The 17,725-nt window shown below is 36.7% G+C and overlaps 1 protein-coding gene and 1 long non-coding RNA gene across 6 annotated transcripts in view; one reads left to right on the forward strand and one right to left on the reverse strand.

Annotated features, from left to right (window-relative positions):
- Positions 1 to 232: 232 nt before the first annotated feature.
- LOC131901147 (uncharacterized) overlaps positions 233 to 17,725 on the reverse strand; it is a 30,454-nt gene continuing 12,961 nt past the window's right edge. For 2 of the 5 annotated variants that reach the window (XR_009376389.1, XR_009376386.1), the window contains exons 5-8: positions 12,915 to 13,097; positions 9,823 to 9,882; positions 8,628 to 8,864; positions 2,115 to 2,486 (exon numbers count right to left, since the gene is read on the reverse strand). This is a non-coding gene — a long non-coding RNA (uncharacterized LOC131901147). The other 3 variants (XR_009376387.1, XR_009376388.1, XR_009376390.1) reach the window with 3 other exon arrangements.
- On the forward strand, positions 13,052 to 15,798 carry LOC131901146 (zinc finger protein 844-like). The gene is made up of 3 exons (XM_059252400.1): positions 13,052 to 13,428; positions 13,625 to 13,685; positions 14,603 to 15,798. The coding sequence occupies exons 1-3, from the start codon at positions 13,395 to 13,397 to the stop codon at positions 15,030 to 15,032; spliced, it is 525 nt and encodes a 174-aa protein (XP_059108383.1). The 5' UTR covers positions 13,052 to 13,394; the 3' UTR covers positions 15,033 to 15,798.

Raw genomic sequence — 17,725 nt, forward strand, 5'->3', positions numbered from 1 at the left:
AAAGATCTTACCAAACTCTTTATAGGCAGATGGCCACCATAACTTTTTCACATAGCCAAGGACTATTGTAATATATGAAAAGGCTTTAACAGACTAATTACACACAAAAGTATTATTCCTGTATAATGTGAAAAACTTAACCACACTGACTATGCCTATATGGTTTTTATGCAGTATGAGTTTGGGATATCTCAAGATTTTTAAGATACATACAGAGGCTTTACCATAGGGCTTCTCTCCAGTATGTTTTCTTTAATGCATTTGAAAAATTTTGAGACATGCAAAGGCTTTACCACACTGATTGCATGCATAGGTTTCTCTCTAGTATGTGTTCTCTTTATGCCTTTGAAGAGTACTCAGAAGAGCAAGGGCTTTACCACAGTGATTGCATTCATAGTTTCTCTCCAGTATGTGTTCTGTCATGCATATGAAGACTTCTGTGATATGCAAAGGCTTTACCACATGCATTACATTCACAGGGGTTCTCTCCAGTTTGTGCTCATTTATGCATTGAAGACAATTGAGTTGTGCAGAGGCTCTACCACACTGATTGCATTCATATGGTTTCTCTCCAGTAGGTGTTCTTTTATGTATTTGAAGATTTATATGACATGCAAAGGCTTTACCACACTAATTACATTAATAGGGTTTGTCTCTAGTATTTGTTTTTTATGCATTAGAAGGGTACTGTTTTGTGCAAAGGCTTTACCACACTGATTATATTCAGAGGGTTTCTCTCCAGTATGTCTTCCTTTATGCCTTTAAAGATTACTAATAAATGCAAAGGCTTTACCACACTCATTACATTCATAGGGTTTCTCTCCAGTGTGTGTTCTTTTATGCATTTGAAGAGTACTGTTTTGGGCAAAGGCTTTACCACACTGATTGCATACATAGGGTTTTTCTCCAGTATGTGTTTTTTTTTATGCCTTTGAAGACTTTTTTGACATGTAAAGGCTTTACCACATTGTTCACATTCATAGGGTTTCTCTCCAGAATGGGTTCGTATATGCCTTTGAAGACTATTGTGATATACAAAGGCTTTACCACAAAGATAATATTCATAGGGTTTCTCTCCAGTATGTGTTCTTTTATGCATTTGAAGATTACTGTGCCATGTAAAGGCTTTACCAGTGATTACATTCATAGGGCTTCTCTCCAGTATGCTTCCTTTTATGTTGTTGAAGATTACTTAGATATCCAAAGGCTTTACCACACTGATCACAGTCATAGGGTTTCTCTCCAGTATGTTTTCTTTCATGTGATTTAAAAACTTTGTAACATGCAAAGGCTTTACCACATTGATTACATTCACAGGGTTTCTCTCCAGTGTGTTTTTTTTATGTATATTAAGATTGCTACGCCATGCAAAGGATTTACCACAGTGATTACATTCATAGGGTTTCTCTCCAGTATGTGTTCTGTTATGCCTTTGAAGGTGACTTAATTGTGCAAAGGCTTTACCACACAGATTACATTCATAGGGCTTCTTTCCAGTATGTGTTCTTTTATGCATTTGAAGATTGTTTTGATGTGAAAAGGTTTTACCACATTCTCTACATTCATAGGGTTTCTCTCCAGAATGGGTTCTTGTATGCGTTTGAAGATGACTGAATTGTGCAAAGGCTTTACCACACTGATTATATTCATAGGGTTTCTCTCCAGTATGTGTTCTTTTGTGCATTTGAAGATTACTCTGGCATTTAAAGGCTTTACCACAGTGATTACATTCATAGGGTTTCTCTCCAGAATAGATCCTTGTATGCCTTTGAAGACTACTGAATCTTGCAAAGGCTTTAACTTCACAGATTACATTCATAGGGTTTCTCTCCAGTATGTGTTCTTTTATGCATTTGAAGACTACTTTGACATGAAAAAGCTTTACCAGGGTGATTACCTTCATACGGTTTCTCTCCTGTATGCTTTCTTTTAAGTTCTTGAAGATGATTTTGAAATTCAAAAGCTTTACCACATTGATTACATTCATAGGGTTTCTCTCCAGTATGTGCTTTTTCATGCATTTGAAGAGTACTCAGATATGCAAGGTCTTTAACACACTGAATATTTAAAATATATTTCTTTCCAGCTTGATTTTCTTCATCACTGCAAAAATAATGGGACATGTAAAAGCATTATCACATCTAATACACTCTTTAATCTTTATATCTGTATGAATTAATTTTACAGTTTGGTTCAGTTGTAAAGAATAACCAGAACTTAAGGTTTATCATTGTTCACACTCATCTTATTCCACTTTATTCATACTTACATCATTATAAATGTATACTTCTTTGAGAGTATAGTCATATAATTCTGATGCTCCCCACACTTACTTCATGACATTCAAATTATATGCAATCAACAATTCACTTTATAAGGAAGCTGAATAGGAAGATCACTTCTGTCATTTCTGTACCCTTTGAATGGGACATTCATAGGGTTTCTCTCCAGAATGGGTTCATATATGTTCGTATATGGGACATCACCTTGTAAGAGAAATGCTTATTAACAAATATAGAGAGATCAATAGTACAGAGTATACATGAGAGAAATTGTATCAAAAATTCCTAACTATAATGAAAAATAAGATGAACAAACTGGATGTATTGGCTCATGCCTTTAATGGCAGGACTCAGAAGGCAGAGCCAGGTATATCTGAGTCTGAGTTGAATCCCAGTCTAGTCTATGCAATCAGGTCTAGGAAAGCCTATAGCTGAACCTGCTCACAGAATGAAGTAAGGATATGTGCTTAAAACCATCTTTGAACGTCAACATGCTTTTGGTGCACCCATGGAAAGCATGTTGCCAAACTTGGAGAGTACCGACTGGTACCATATAGAGAACCAGTATTTTGCATTTAATTTTTTTTAAAGACTTTATTTGTTTATTATGTATACAGTGTTCTGCCTGCATGTATGTCTCCAGGCCAGAAAAGGGCACCAGTTTTCACTACAGATGGTTGTGAGCCACCATGTGGTTGCTGGGAATTGAACTCAGGACCTCTGGAAGAGCATTCAGTGCTCTTAACCTCTGAGCCATCTCTCCAGGCCCTACATTTAATTTTTATGTGTAATGTCAGTTTATACTTAATTTTGTGGGTGGTTATAAAAGGCATCTATGTATTGGGTGGCACTCTACTACTAACATGTGATGTAGATGAGTAGAATTTGTGATTTAGAGGATTTATTAATGCTTAGGAGATAGTAAGTCTCATAAAATAGAATTCAGTGGAGGGAGGACTGTCTAAAAAACACCCCAAAGATAAGTATATTTTTGCCAGGCCTCCTAGAGATTAGGACAGTAGGATACACTTTTGTTCACCAGGATTGTCCAGACATTTGTCTTCCAAATATTACAAAGGAACCACTGCTAATTTACAACCAGCAACTAGACCCAAACTTATATCAAAGAATGAGATTCTAACAAGCTGCTTATTGAGACATTATAGGGTCTCAGCTAATCTTAAGGTGTGTTCTGCCATAAAGTTCCGTTTTTCTTCTTGAGAAAAGCATAGTTCTGCCAGAAGGTCAATATGACACCAGGTGACAAGTATTTGTAAAGTAAAACAATGTTATATTAAGGACTGGACTGATCAATCAAGGCTTTCATTTAGGTCCTCAGACCAGGAAAAGGATCATTCTTGGGAGAGCTATTAACAGCCTGGGGCCTAGGCCTTGGGAGCTTTCCCTAAGTGCCTGATTTATTGACAATAAAACAGAGCTTCTTCCATAGAATCAGGAACATGTTTGGGGGAACTGATAATGGTCTAGAACAAGGGCTTCTATGGTGGGGTTGCTTCAGATCCCACATGGAGCTATGGTTATTAGTCCCAAGACCATGTTGGGCTTACTCTGTAATGGTCTTGAAACATCCTTTTCCATTTTGCAGCATTGTTTGATTAGCCTCCTCCTGAGTCTGTCCCACTCTATGGTAGTTTCTGCTGACTTTCTAGAAGTTCTCCATATCCTTCCATTTCCCCCCTGGAAGTAGTATTCAAGGTGCTATTCTTTTTAAGAAGCTTACGTCTCATGCAACACAGCTTGTACAAGACCATCCCACCCCAGCTTTTATTTTTTTTTATTTTTTTATTTTTATTTTTTGGTTTTTGGAGATGAGGTTTCTCTGTGTAGCTTTGCACCTGTCTGGGATCTTGTTCTGTAGATGAGGCTGGCCTTGACCTCACAAAGATCCACCTGCCTCTGCCTCCTAAGTGCTGGGATTACAGGCATGTCAACCAGTGCCCAGCTTACTTTTTTCTACCTTCCACTTTTCCCATTATTCTCATCCACTGTCAGCTTCTCCCCAGCACAATATCACTAAAGAATGACCTACAGTCTCAGGTGTCTGGTATATTTAAGAAACAATTCTGTGAAAACTCTTGCTGTCTAACTCACCCATCTGGCCAAATGGATAGACCTACAGTTGCCCATTTCTATTTATATTGTTCAAAGTGAAACCTGGAACATGTAGCTAAAAGACACAAGGATGACAGTATATGTTGAATGCAAACTGTTTCTAAGTTGTCTCCTCTTTGAGCATTTGCCAGAGATGGATGCATACTATTATTAAAGGTATTTTTCTTTATTAATATCCCATTTGTGATTTCTCCCTGGGAAGTCATATTAATTCCAGGACAGCTGCATTTTCATCCTGTTGGAAAAATGTTTCTGAGACAAACTCTTTTATGTTGACTCCGGTGTCCTTGATTCCCTTTTCTTGCTCTCCAGGCCAATGATCTCACTGTTCTCTCGACTACACCTTCAAAATTCTTAAATTAAATGACTATCAGAGTTTTAAAATTATCCATTAGAGTCATGTAGTTGATTATCCAATGCAGTCATCAGAAAAGGTTTTGCATGTGGAGCATTGCTTCTGACTCCAGACCAAAGAGCAGAAACAGTTTATTGTGCACACTGCTGTGGGAAGCATGGTAGGCAATCAGCTGCTGAGGTCACTGTTATAAAAAAGGACCTGATTATGGTAGCAGGAGTTGTTTCACAATTTAATTCATATCACATGAATAATCATAGACTAGATTGGGTGAGTGTGGAGTTTGGGAAGGTTAATTTGAGCCAATGAATATTGAACTTGCTATAAGACAATTCAACTATGCAGATTTGTCCATTCCTGCTTGACACTGTTATGTCAGCTCAAAGGTTTGAGAAATGGATAATTGACTGTAAGTCGATGTGTCAAGTGTAGATCTCAGCAGCCAAATAATGTATCTTGGCAAGATCATTCTATCTCATATTAATGACATTCCCTCTACTAGGGAAGAACCTAGTCTTTTTCAAAATCAGTATTGCTATTTTTTTATCTTAAAAATACATTATTCATAACATTTAAAATGACTTATTGGCATCCTTTTTAATAATTTCTTTTAGTCCATTCCTCCTCTTATCTCTATTTGATTCTGTTCTCCAATGTCTCCAGGTAATCAAGAGCTTTATTGCTTTTCTCTCAAGTGATGTTGATTATTGATATTACTTCTGTGTAGAGAAATGTCTCCTTTAGTGTAGGCTTGCCTCTTTCTATGTAATTGAGAATTGCATTGAACACCTAATCTTTCCTCTGCTGTCCAGTGCTGGGAAAATAGTCGTGTAACTCCTTCCATTCTGAGCCTTGACTTGTCAGTCAGAAGGAAAAGTAAACCAAAAAATGAGTGACCCCCAATCACTCTGTCTTTTATGGGTGACTTACTAATGAAGAGGAACCTCTGCAAGAATTGAGTTCATTGACCAACTTTGAAGCTAGTGGAGTCACAGTGCAAGAAGGGAGAGGTAGGGTGGATGTTGAGAGATTTCCTACTTCAACAGTATTTTAGATTAGCAAAGTGGAATTAGGTAATCAATTTTAGATGTTCCATAAATGTCCTGATTGGCCATTTCTTGGGGTCCACAGAAAAGGGCAATCAAGAATCTGGATAAAGGACTGAACTTATCATGAAACCAAATTGCTATAGTTACAGTAATTTACTCATAATAGATGTAGGTAAAATGTTGTGGACATGCCTAATGGAACTATCATTTATCAGGTTTTAGATATACAACTAGATATAAAAAGTTTGAGAAATCTTTCATGTGCTCTAATACAAATCCCTAGACTGTGGAGCACATGGCCATAAAGTCTGTGTCAACTTTACAAAATATTTTTGTGATCATAACTGCATCATATCCACATTCTCTGTTTTCTAATTCATGGCCTGATTTTTTTTGACCTGCTTTTCTTTAAAAACAGTTATACAGTAACAACACTTACTGTGTGAATGTGACCTTTGTTTGGCTACAAAATTCCCAGCTATGAGGCAATGGGTTGGCTGCAGTGAACATTGAGTATATAATGGAATGGGCACAGATAGGATCCTTTGCTTTGGATGAGGAACAGGATATGTTCTAGGAGAATAGAAGAATGTCTACAAAAAATAGAAATTTTTTTGACTAGGTCCCTGTCTGCTGGCCTAGGAGTGCAGAGCTGTAAGTACTCTCTCTCTGAGCCATTTGACTTCTACTCACCCAGTAGATGAGCTGCAAATATTCTGAGGCCATGCTGTGTGGCCCTAGCCAATGTGGCACTCTAAGAATCTTTTGCAATCAGTAGAAAGAGTGGCAGTAAGCTTAGAGGTTCTTTCCTGGATAATCCTCTGCTTCTGCTGTAATGAGTTGTAAGGAAAACCACAAGCTATTCCACAGTGATTATAGTGTATTCAGAGAAGGTGTGTTGAGCTGTTATTTCTGCTTGGATTTGAATGGACCATTAGCCTGGCTATGGTTTTGTTGGTCCATGTGCTGACCTGGTCAGTCACCCTTGTCCTCTGTGCCTCCTTTCATATGGATTTCCTAGGTAGGAGACTCTGCAGTCCTACCATGGGAGAATATGAAGCTTGCAATATCACAGTTCACTCTGTACACACAGGCATGCTTTTGGTGTGCAGTGTGAAGACAGATTGGAAAAATGAGTGTCTTGTTTCTAGAAGTTGTGAGTATTGCATTCCAGTTTCAGGTTTGCCTACAAATGCTACAAATAATTTAAAAACTTTTAGAAAGATGGTGATGTGGATCACCCTTTGGGAAATACATGATTAAAGTGCTTTTAACTTTCTGCTACACCAGCTGCAATGGTGTGTTTCAGTGAAGTTTAGTTTCCAGGGACAAAAGGCATTTCTGAGCTACAGATGTTTCTCAGGTGTGCATGGTGTTGGGCAGGTAGATAGTGTAGAATTGACATCTTGTGCTATAATCCATGAGACAGGAAGCAGATTATAAATAATTCTTCTGTGTTGCTTTGGGATTTCAAAACAGTGGGGCTTGGTTTACATGAAAGCAGAAGGAGGCATAAGGGGCTGCCAAGCCATAGCAAGAGATCACCTCCTTTTGCAGTGAGAGCTCTAGAGTGTGGGGCTTATGTCTTTGAAAAACTATGATGAGCTTCAAGGTCAGAAACAATTGTTCAAGGGTCACTTTGAGTTATTTTTTTGTGGTAGTTGTGAAGTCTGTGCTTATTTAGTTTCTATACTCAGAGAATCACCATTAGCTGGGTAACATTTGTAAAGATCACACCTTTCGTGTTTCAGTTTCTTTTGCTGTCTGATTAATAGTTGACTGCACATTCCTATAGCTAGAGTTTTCCTGCCTGGCCCACAGTCAGGACAAATCTCTATCACCTGCCAGTCCCACAGCCTCAGACCCGACCAAGTAAACACAGAGACTTATATTGGTTACAAACTGTATGGCCATGGCAGGCTTCTTGCTAACTGTTCTTACAGCTTAAATTAATCCATTTCCATTAATCTATACCTTGCCACATGGCTCGTGGCTTACCGGCATCTTCACATGCTGTTTCTCATCGTGGCAGCTGGCAGTGTCTCTCTGACTCAGCCTTCCACTTCCCAGCTTTATTCTCCTCCTTGCCCCGCCTATACTTCCTGCCTAGCCAACGGCCAATCAGTGTTTTATTGATTAATTAGCAACACATTTGCCATACATCCCACAGCACATTCCTGCCTTTGTTCTTGGTTTTTGTCTCTATTTCCTTTACTCTTTCACAGATATTGTACACATTCTTGATTGTTATAGCCTTGCGGAATGTATAGAACTCATATTAGGTCAATCTGTGTACTGTTTTTTTCATAATTCCATTGATCATCCTGAGTGTTTTCTCTGTGAAATTAGCTCTGTAATCAGCTTCCCTGTTATAAATTGTTGTTCATTGTTACTAGATTGTATTCATTTTATGCTGCAGATTTACCATAAGCAACATCTTAATTTTGGTGCATCATATTCTCCAAGAAAATTTTTTTTCTTTTTTATTTATTTAGGTTTTGTTGTTCTTGTTGTTAATCTGTGAAAGCCTTTTGGTTTACTGGATAAAGCATATTATGGGTTTTAGAAGGTGGCTCAGCACCTATTCATTTTGGAGATGGCCTGAGTTCAGATACCAACATTCAATTGAGAGACTCATAACTATTTACTCTTGCATATCCTGCATACAGATGTGAAGCATACTCTCTCATACAAAAACATATGCTAAAATAGCAATAAACTTGTTTTGAAAATAGTTTGTGACTTATAAAGTAATTACAGCATACCAAAGTGCTTTAATTGTACACTGATTCTTTAAAAATCTCTTACCTTGAATTTTGTTTTAAAAAGTTTTCATTTCATCACTCTGGTGCAGACTTACAGGCAATAATCAGTCATAGGAAACAAGATGTTGTTTAAGTGATCCTAACAGGTATACTTTTCTTGACCATAAGAGATTGAGATCCTTTTAGTAGTCAAAAATGTTTTCTTCAAAGTTAAAATATCAGAGGACTTCAAGTGAATCTCTCCAATTTCAGTGAAGATGCTCCTCACAGAACACATTTTCTATTATTGACAAAGGAGAGAATAAGTATATACGATTAATGATGGCCAGTGCTTTCTTGTGGCTGATTTTTATTAGAATCTTGTCATTCTTTTTTAATGGAGCATGATATATATTTGTTGGTATGTCTTTATATCTCATTTCTTTTTCAGTGGTCTCATCTATGATTTTAGATTTATTATCATCTAATTATATTGCTTTTACTCTGGAAAGTATTTGGCATTCACCTATTTTGTATAACATGACAGTATGTTCTGAAAATTCTGACCTCATGGAACTAGTCTTTTTTGGTAGCCATAAAACAAATATTTGGAACGTGTGATACTTGGAATAATTTGGATTCTATGAGGAGGAGTTGCATAAAACATTTTTGCATTAATATTTGTGTTTTAGAAATTTTCTTTTTAAATCTTTATCAGTATCATATAAGGGTGCAACTGTTGAAGACACTGAAATTTTAAAGATTATTTAGGCTTATAATAAAAAACTTTAATGTTTTTCTATATTAAAAACAGACCTTGTTTTGATGTTTTTTGACACATTCTTTCTATGTAGGCCTGGCTGTCCTGGAACTTACATGTAGATCAGGCTGACCTTGAACTCAGATCCTCCTGTCTCTGATTCTCAAGTGCTGGGAAGGAAAGCTTACACCAGCATGTCTGGTCTTTATTTAGGTTCTATGAAACAGTCTCAATATGTACCCCGGTGGGCCTAGCATTGCTGAGTAGAGCAGGCTGACTTCAAGCACAGAGATTTGTTTGTTTCTGAATCCAGAGCCCTGGAATTCAAATATATGTTGCCATACCTGACTGAGATATTTTTTTATGGCTACTAAATGTCAGTGTTGGTTTTACTTTGAGGAAGTATAGCAACACATGTGGACTAAAAATTTGGGGCCTGATTTACTTATTTTGCAACCTGTTCTTAGAAAGTCAGGATGACCTTAAACTCTATATTTACCTGAGGATGACTTTGTCTCCATGCTCTTAGCCCCATACCAGCCAGTGTCCAGTTTATGATCTATAAATATAAAATATGAAAATGTTGCTCCTTTTTTCACATTGTCTAAGTTTTGATTCAGAGATGAAGAATAATATTGTTTTTCATTCTGTCTGTGTTATCATTGTTTGATTTTTGTCCTTTTTGGCCCATGTCTACACAAATTATTTATAAATTATTATTATTATTCAGCTTTTATTTTAAATAGTTTTTTTGCTTTTAGAATTATGATTTTTTGTATATCTTTATGGATTATTTTAGACAATTTCATCATGGAGTGAAACCCAGACAGGTCTCATGCTAGGCAGTGGCTCTACCACTGTGCTGCTTTATTCCTTAGGAATTCTTGTTTGATATGTGAATATATTTTTTTTCCTTCTTTCTTTTCTTTTTTGGTGACAGGTTTTCCCTGCATAGTTTTGGTGCCTGTCCTGGATCTTGCTCTGTAGACCATACTGGCCTCAAACTCACAGAGATCCACTTGGCTGTGCCTCCTGTATCCTGGGATGAAAGAGGTGCACTACTGCTGTGTGGCATGAAAATATTTTTTTTGGTACAATCTCAGTAAATAGATCTTGTCCTTTGCTTAATGAATCTTGTGGATTAGTTTTCACTTCATCTACTTTTCTTACATTAAGATAATTATGATGTTACATGACTTCATTTCTTGGTTTTTAAGGCTATTTGTTTCATATATCCTATTTTTGAACAAAGACTCATGCTTTTCTTGTGGATAATATTGAGACTGTGCATAAGAAAGTGTCAATCATCTTGTCACAAAACCTAAAAACTGTTGTAGCTAAATTACATTTGCCTGTTTTTAATATTATAATTAATGAGTTGATCAATATATCTGAGCTAGTTTTGCTGGATGGCTTTCCTTGAATTCATCTATATAGACCAGGATGTTCTCACATTTGGGGTAATACTGCTACATTCTGAGAGCTGGGATTACAAGTGTGTGTCCAGTAAACTATCATTTATCTTCCAGTTATTTTCTCCCCTCATAAATGTCTAAATAAATGATTGTGTACTCCAGCAAATGTGAAATCTGCTAATAAATGTAGCTCTTGCAAGTAGATAATCATTGGAGTAGATGTTTTTTATTCTTCACTTGGAAATTGGCATTTTTGAGTTCAATTATTAAATTCAGGATATGTTTTTAGTCCTATGGAATGTGGAGACATTATGTATGTTTAAGTGAGGTTATAATTACTTTTCTGTAACAGAAACAATATATGAAAATGGTCCAGAAAAATACAAATTAAGGAATAAAGTTTTCTTGCAGTCCTGAATAATGTTCTTCTAGGCCTCTGAAAACAGGTTGTGCTCCTTGTAGGGTAACTCAGTGCCTTGCTCTGTCACAGCACTAGACCTAGTTAGCCAGTGTGACTTTAGGATCAGTTTGGTGTTTTCTGTGAATGTAGGGGCACTGGGTTAAGAAGGAGGTGAACAAAAAATTAAGCATTACCAGAATCTAAGAGAGCTCCTTGTCTCTAATTCAGCCTAGTAAAACTATGTATGCAATCCTGGTGCATGTTTATACATTATTGCCTTTTTATGTTTATAGTCCACACCACATGTAGCCACTCCTGCGCCACTTTTTTTTCTTAGCGCATTTCTTATCTATCTATCTATCTATCTATCTATCTATCTATCTATCTATCTATTTATTTTGGTTTTTTGAGGCAGGGTTTCTCTGTGTAACTTTGCCCCTTTTCTGGAACTCACTTTGTAGACCAGCCTAGCCTTGATCTCAAAAAGATCCACTGCCTCTGCCTCTCAAGTGCTGGGATTGAAGGCGTGGTCCACCACAGCCCGGCTCATAGCACATTTCTTACTAGAAGATAGTAGCTTTAATTTAAGGTTTCCTATGTTTGTACTTTGCCTGCATGTATGTCTCTGTATCACTTGCATTTCTGGTGCTTATTTCAGCCAGAATTAGATGTCAGATTCCCTAGAACAGAAATTAAAGATGACTGTGAGCTTTTGTGTGGATGCTGGAAATCAAATTCTTTCCTAGGGTCCTCTTTACTAGCTAGCCTCCCTGGAGCTGTGAGTTGCAGTCTGGTTATCCTTTGCTTTACATCTAATATCCACTTATGAGTGAGTACATACCATGTTTGTCTTTCTGAGTCTGGGTTACCTCACTCGGCATGATATTCTCTAGTTCCATCCATTTTCCTGCAAACCTCATGATGTCATTGTTTTTCTCTGCTGAATAGTACTCCATTATGTATATATACCACGTTTTCTTTAACCATTCTTCAGTGGAAGGGCATGTAGTTTGTTTCCAGGTTCTACTTATTACAAATAATGCTGCTATGAACATAGTTGAGCATGTGTCCATGTGGTATGATTGAGCATTCCTTGAGTATATGCCCAAGAGTGGCATAGTTTGGTCTTTAGGGAGAATATACTCTAGAGCTGCTCTTGTAACTAAGCCTCTATGCATCTATGGGTTTAATGTAATTAACTATTTTTACTGTGTTTGTACTTTACTTAACTCATAATTTCCACATATAAGTGAGTTCAACATGTTTGTCTATGTGCTTCTGTGTCTTCTCACACAAGATAATAAAGAACCCAAGAAACTAGACAACAAGAAACCAAGCAATGCAATTATAATGAGGTACACCTCTAAACAGAATTCTCAGTAGAGGTATCTAAAGTGGCTGAAGAAGACTTAAGAAATGTTCAACATCTTTAGCCATCAGGGAAATGCATATGGAAACTAGTTTGAGCTGTCATCTTACACTTATAAGAATGGTTAAGATCAATAACACAAATGACAGCTAGTGCTAGCAAAGAAATGGAGCAAGGGAATTCATTGCTATCACAAGCTGAAATTTGTACAGGCACTGAGGAAATCACTATGCAATTCTTAGAAAATTGGAAGTCAATATACCTCAAGACCCAGCTATACTTCTCTTGTGCATATACGCAATGATATCCCTCCATCTTACAACAAGAATAATTGCTCAACTAGGTTCTGGCTGTTTTGGACCTGATTGCATTGACTATTCTGGCATTCAAGTCAGAAGCAGAAATACCTGCGCCAGACTTTGGAGTGTTGGGGTTAAAGCCATAAGACAATACACCCAGCTTGTCCATCTTATTTTCTTCTCTGTAGTTAGTTATTGTTCATACATTTTCTCGCATGTATTCTCTGTACTGTTCACCAGTTTCCTTGTCGCTATGTTTGTTAATAGGTACTTCTCTTGTAAGGTGGTATCCTATTCAAAGGGAACATAAATGACAGAGGTTACCCTCCTGTTCAGTTTCCTTCTAAAGTGACTTAGCAGTTACATTATAACATGTATGTCAGGAAATAAATATGAGGAGCACCAGAATTGTATGAATATACTGTCAAAGAGGTATACATTTATAATGTTCTCAGTATCATGCTTTCTGCTGTACATATGTATGGTATCTTTTAGAATGCAGTGACCTATGATGATGTGCATGTCAACTTCACTTGGGAAGAGTGGACTTTGCTGGATTCTTCTCAGAAGAATCTCTACAAAGATGTGATGATTGAGACCTACAGGAACCTCACTATTATAGGTAAGACAGTGTATTTTACTTCACATTTTAAAATAAGGGTGACAAGTGTTTCTTGGTTTTGGATGTTACTATGTAATTTGATTGAGGAAGAAGAGTGAGGTGAATAAATCAGGCATGTTTCTAAGATTCACTGAAAACAGTAACATAAATTTTACAATGCTTTGAATAATATAAATTTTCTGGTACTCTATTTTAGGATACATTTGGGAATATCATAATATTGAAGAACATTTTCAAAATTCTAGAAGACATGTAAGGTAATTTTCTTGTGCAAGCTGATTAAAAAAAAACCTGTGAAGAAATTATATAGTGTCCTAAAAATTTTAAACAAAAGCAGTAGTGTAAATAAGTACCACTTAAAGTGCATTGATGATTATTAAATTCTCACAACACCATAAACCTCAATTTGATGTTGGTGAATGGAATTTTCAAGGCATTCTGTTAAGAACAATGTCAAAGAAACAGTTTCCCAAAAGAGACCACCATTAAAATCATAGCACCATGACAGCAATGCTGTAGAACTGTCAGTCTTCTTATTTCATAACATTCATATTACAAAAGTTATACACAGTGAAGAGCTGATAAGTATATTGTCAAAACTTTCTATTGAGCAAATAGTCCATAGTAAAACTAGTGTAACTCATATACTTGTTGTGAATGTGCTGTTTAGTGAGTGGGACAGTTAGAGTCAAAAGTCAAGGGATGTTGTTGAGGATAAACCTTAATCCCTATACCACAAGTCTATGAGGACAGAAAGTCAAACGGAATTCAATGCGGAAATCTTTTATTTATTATTCTTCCTTTACTAGGTATATCATATGTCACTCTGGATACAAGACATATGAGCCTAGGGGTATGGAAGACATAACATACCTCATTCTCATAACAATGAGTAGAGATGTAGCAGTCCCCACATTGAGTATACTTGTTGAATTTGATTCTAGTATAAACGTAATTGATTTTCTAGCTTCACTGTTAATGCATTAACAAACTTACACTACAGAGAAGCCCTATGAGTACTAGGACTGCGTAAATAAAACATAGGTGTAAAAACAATGACAAAATCTTAAGATCTGATTCCTCTTTACAATTAGACCAAATTTAATTTAATTCATACAGATACAAAGAATCAACAGTGTAATTAGTACGATAAAGATTTTACATGTGCTTGCAGGCATGAAAGAAGTCAAACTGGAGAGAAGAAACCTTTCATAAATACTGAATGTGGTAAAGAACCATTGTATATAAGAGTCATCTTCAAAGGCATGAAAGTGTACCTATGGGAGAAAAACCTTTTCAATGTAATCAATGTGTTAAAGCCTTTGCCCATAACAATCATCTTCAAAGGCATAAAAAAACACATACTGGAGAGAAACACTATGAATGTAATCAATGTGGTAAAGCCTTTGCACGACATGATAATCTTTAAAATCATAAAAGAACACATACTGGGGAGAAACCCAATGAATGTAATCAGTGAGGTAAAGCCTTTGCACAACACAATACTCTTCAAATACATAAAAGAACACATACTAGAGAGAAACACTATGAATGTAATCAGTGTGGTAAACCTTTGCACGACATGCTCATCTTCAAATACATAAAAGAACACATACTGGAGAGAAACCCTATGAATGTAATCAGTGTGGTAAACCTTTGCATGACATGCTCATCTTCAAAGTCATAAAAGAACACACACAAGAGAGAAACTCTATGAATGTAAGTAATGTGATAAAGCCTTTGCACGATTTAGCAATCTTCAAAGGCACACAAGAACCCATACTAAAGAGAAACCCTATGAATGTAATCAATGTGGTAAAGCCTTTGCACATCACCAAACTCTTCAAATTCATAAAAGAACACATACTGGAGATAAACTCTATGAATGTAATGAGTGTGTTAAAGCCTATGCTCCTCACAGTACTCTTCAAATACATAAAAGAAGACATCCTGGAGAGAAAACCTGTGAATGTAATCAATGTGGTAAAGTCTATGCTCATCACAGTACTCTTCAAATACATAAAAGAAGGCATGCTGGAGGAAAAACCTATGACCATAATTAATGTGGTAAAGCTTTTCGTCATCACAGTCATCTTCGAATGCATGAAAGATCACACGCTAGAGAGAAACCCCATGAATTTAATCAATGTGGTGAGGTCTTTTCACACACAGTACTCTTCAAATGCATGAAACAACACCTATTGTATGAATTTAATCTGTGTGATAAAGCCTTTGTATGTATCAGTAGTCTCTGAAATCATTAGAAAAAGACATACTGCAGAGAAACCCTAAAAATATAGTCAGTGTCATACAGTTTTGCTCTTTGTACACAAATAAACCTTTTTCTGTGCAGTCAATCTCATTTAGCATTTGCACATTACAATAGTCTTTGAGTACCTGCAAAAAGTACTGAGGGCTTATTATTATAAAGTATTTGGCAAGATCTTTATCCAAAACACTTGCTTTCAGTTACACAATGGTGGTCATTCTGTAAAAAAGCATGTAACAGTGTCAGCAATCTGTTCATACATTATGATGTCCATTTTTACTATGTTTGCTCCTGTAAAATCATGGAATAAATGAACTTATTAGTTCATAAATCCCTGTGAGTAGGGTAAAAGGTCAGCTAAAGAAACACACCTGGAAACTAAAACCAGAGGCAGTAAAAAAACATTCAATTTGGCACCAAAACCAGAGCCAAAGAAATACACTCTACCTCTGACCAACTGAGCACAAAACCAACCAATCCATGAGTAGAAAAACCAACCAATTCCTGAGCACAAAACCAACCAATCACTGCATGAAAGCCTCCCAATCTTTGAGCTTGAGCTTGAAATCCAACCAATAACTATCCTCAAAATCTTTTCCCTGGAAATCTCCACCACTATCAAGCCCCATATAAGTCCTGTGTCTGTTCAGCAGGCAACTGCCCTTTTTCACACTGACACAGGGAGCTACTATTCTGGATCCCTTTCCCCTATATAAATCTTTTGAATTAGATTTGGGTGAAGATCTTTTGACAGAGCAGAGCAGAATCTGCTGGGAATCTCCCCAGTGGAGTCAAGCAGAGAAGCAATGGATATCTCTGCTGGAAAACTCACTAGTGGGGTAGAACAGAGAAATAATGGACACCTCTGCTAGAAAATTCTCTTCGGGGAGTGGAGTAGAGCAGCAAAGAATAGATCTGCTGGAAATCTGTCTTAGCTCAGATAATCTGTAATTGCTCATTTTTGGAGAGGAGCAGGTTTGTCACGTCCTTCCAGTAAACCATCCCACACTGGGACAAGCTTTCAGGACTAGCTTAACTTTCTAAGTCAGTATTCCTATCTCCTCACAGCTTTAGGTATCCAGCTTCCTTTCACAGCTTTTTTTTGAGAGCTGTAGGTATCCTGAAAACCTTTCCTCCACAGCTTCAGGTAGAGCCTGACACCCCAGCAGCCAGGATATCTTTCTCCTCTCAATTGTATATATCCAGGATACCTTCCACACCCAACTATAGGTGTAACCTAACTTTTGATACTCAGGGAATTTTTCTTTCAGAGCTAAACACTTCCACTATGAATTTAAATAACAATGTAGTATTTTTAGATTTTGTACTCCTCTTTAATTAAATGAAATAACTAATTCAGGTGTCAAATGTGATGTATTTTTATTAGTTCCTGTCCTGTTCTTTTTATATAATGTCTATGTTCACTAATAATGAATTTTATTTGGCCCCAGAGGGATACAGTATCACCGTGTTAGTGGCATGGCAACAATTATCAGACATAGCAGCTAAATTGAGAGCTCACATACTTACCCTGCAGCATGAAGCAGTGAGTGGGAACTGAAAATGATGTGTGGATGTGATTGATCAAAGCATACCCCCAGTGACATATTTCCTCAGCAGAACAGCATTTCCTAAACCTTCACAAATTATACTGCCAACTGAAAAGGATTTCTCTGACTTCAAGCACACATGCTTGCTTTCTGTTACATGAACCAATTCACAATGAAGAAAATCTCTGTAAGCCTTTAAATGTCTCAATACCTGTGTTATAGGAATGCATGCTTACAAATGAAAAAGTTTCATCAGTGAAAAATTGTTTTTTAAAGAGCTGTTTCAGTTTTAATAATGTGATGTCAGTACATGTTTTGAGGGTATGTGAATTTGCATGGTAGTTTCTGAAAATGTTAGGCTCTTGAATCTTCTTGTAGCAAGAACTAAAGGAAGTTGTCAAAATCAAGTCTTATTCCTGGGAATGAACTTTCCTTAACTGCTCAACCATGTCTCTAGCCATGAAAATATTTTAAAGCC

Source organism: Peromyscus eremicus, unplaced genomic scaffold, assembly GCF_949786415.1.
Source record: "Peromyscus eremicus unplaced genomic scaffold, PerEre_H2_v1 PerEre#2#chrX_unloc_4, whole genome shotgun sequence".
Taxonomy (NCBI): Eukaryota; Metazoa; Chordata; class Mammalia; order Rodentia; family Cricetidae; genus Peromyscus; species Peromyscus eremicus.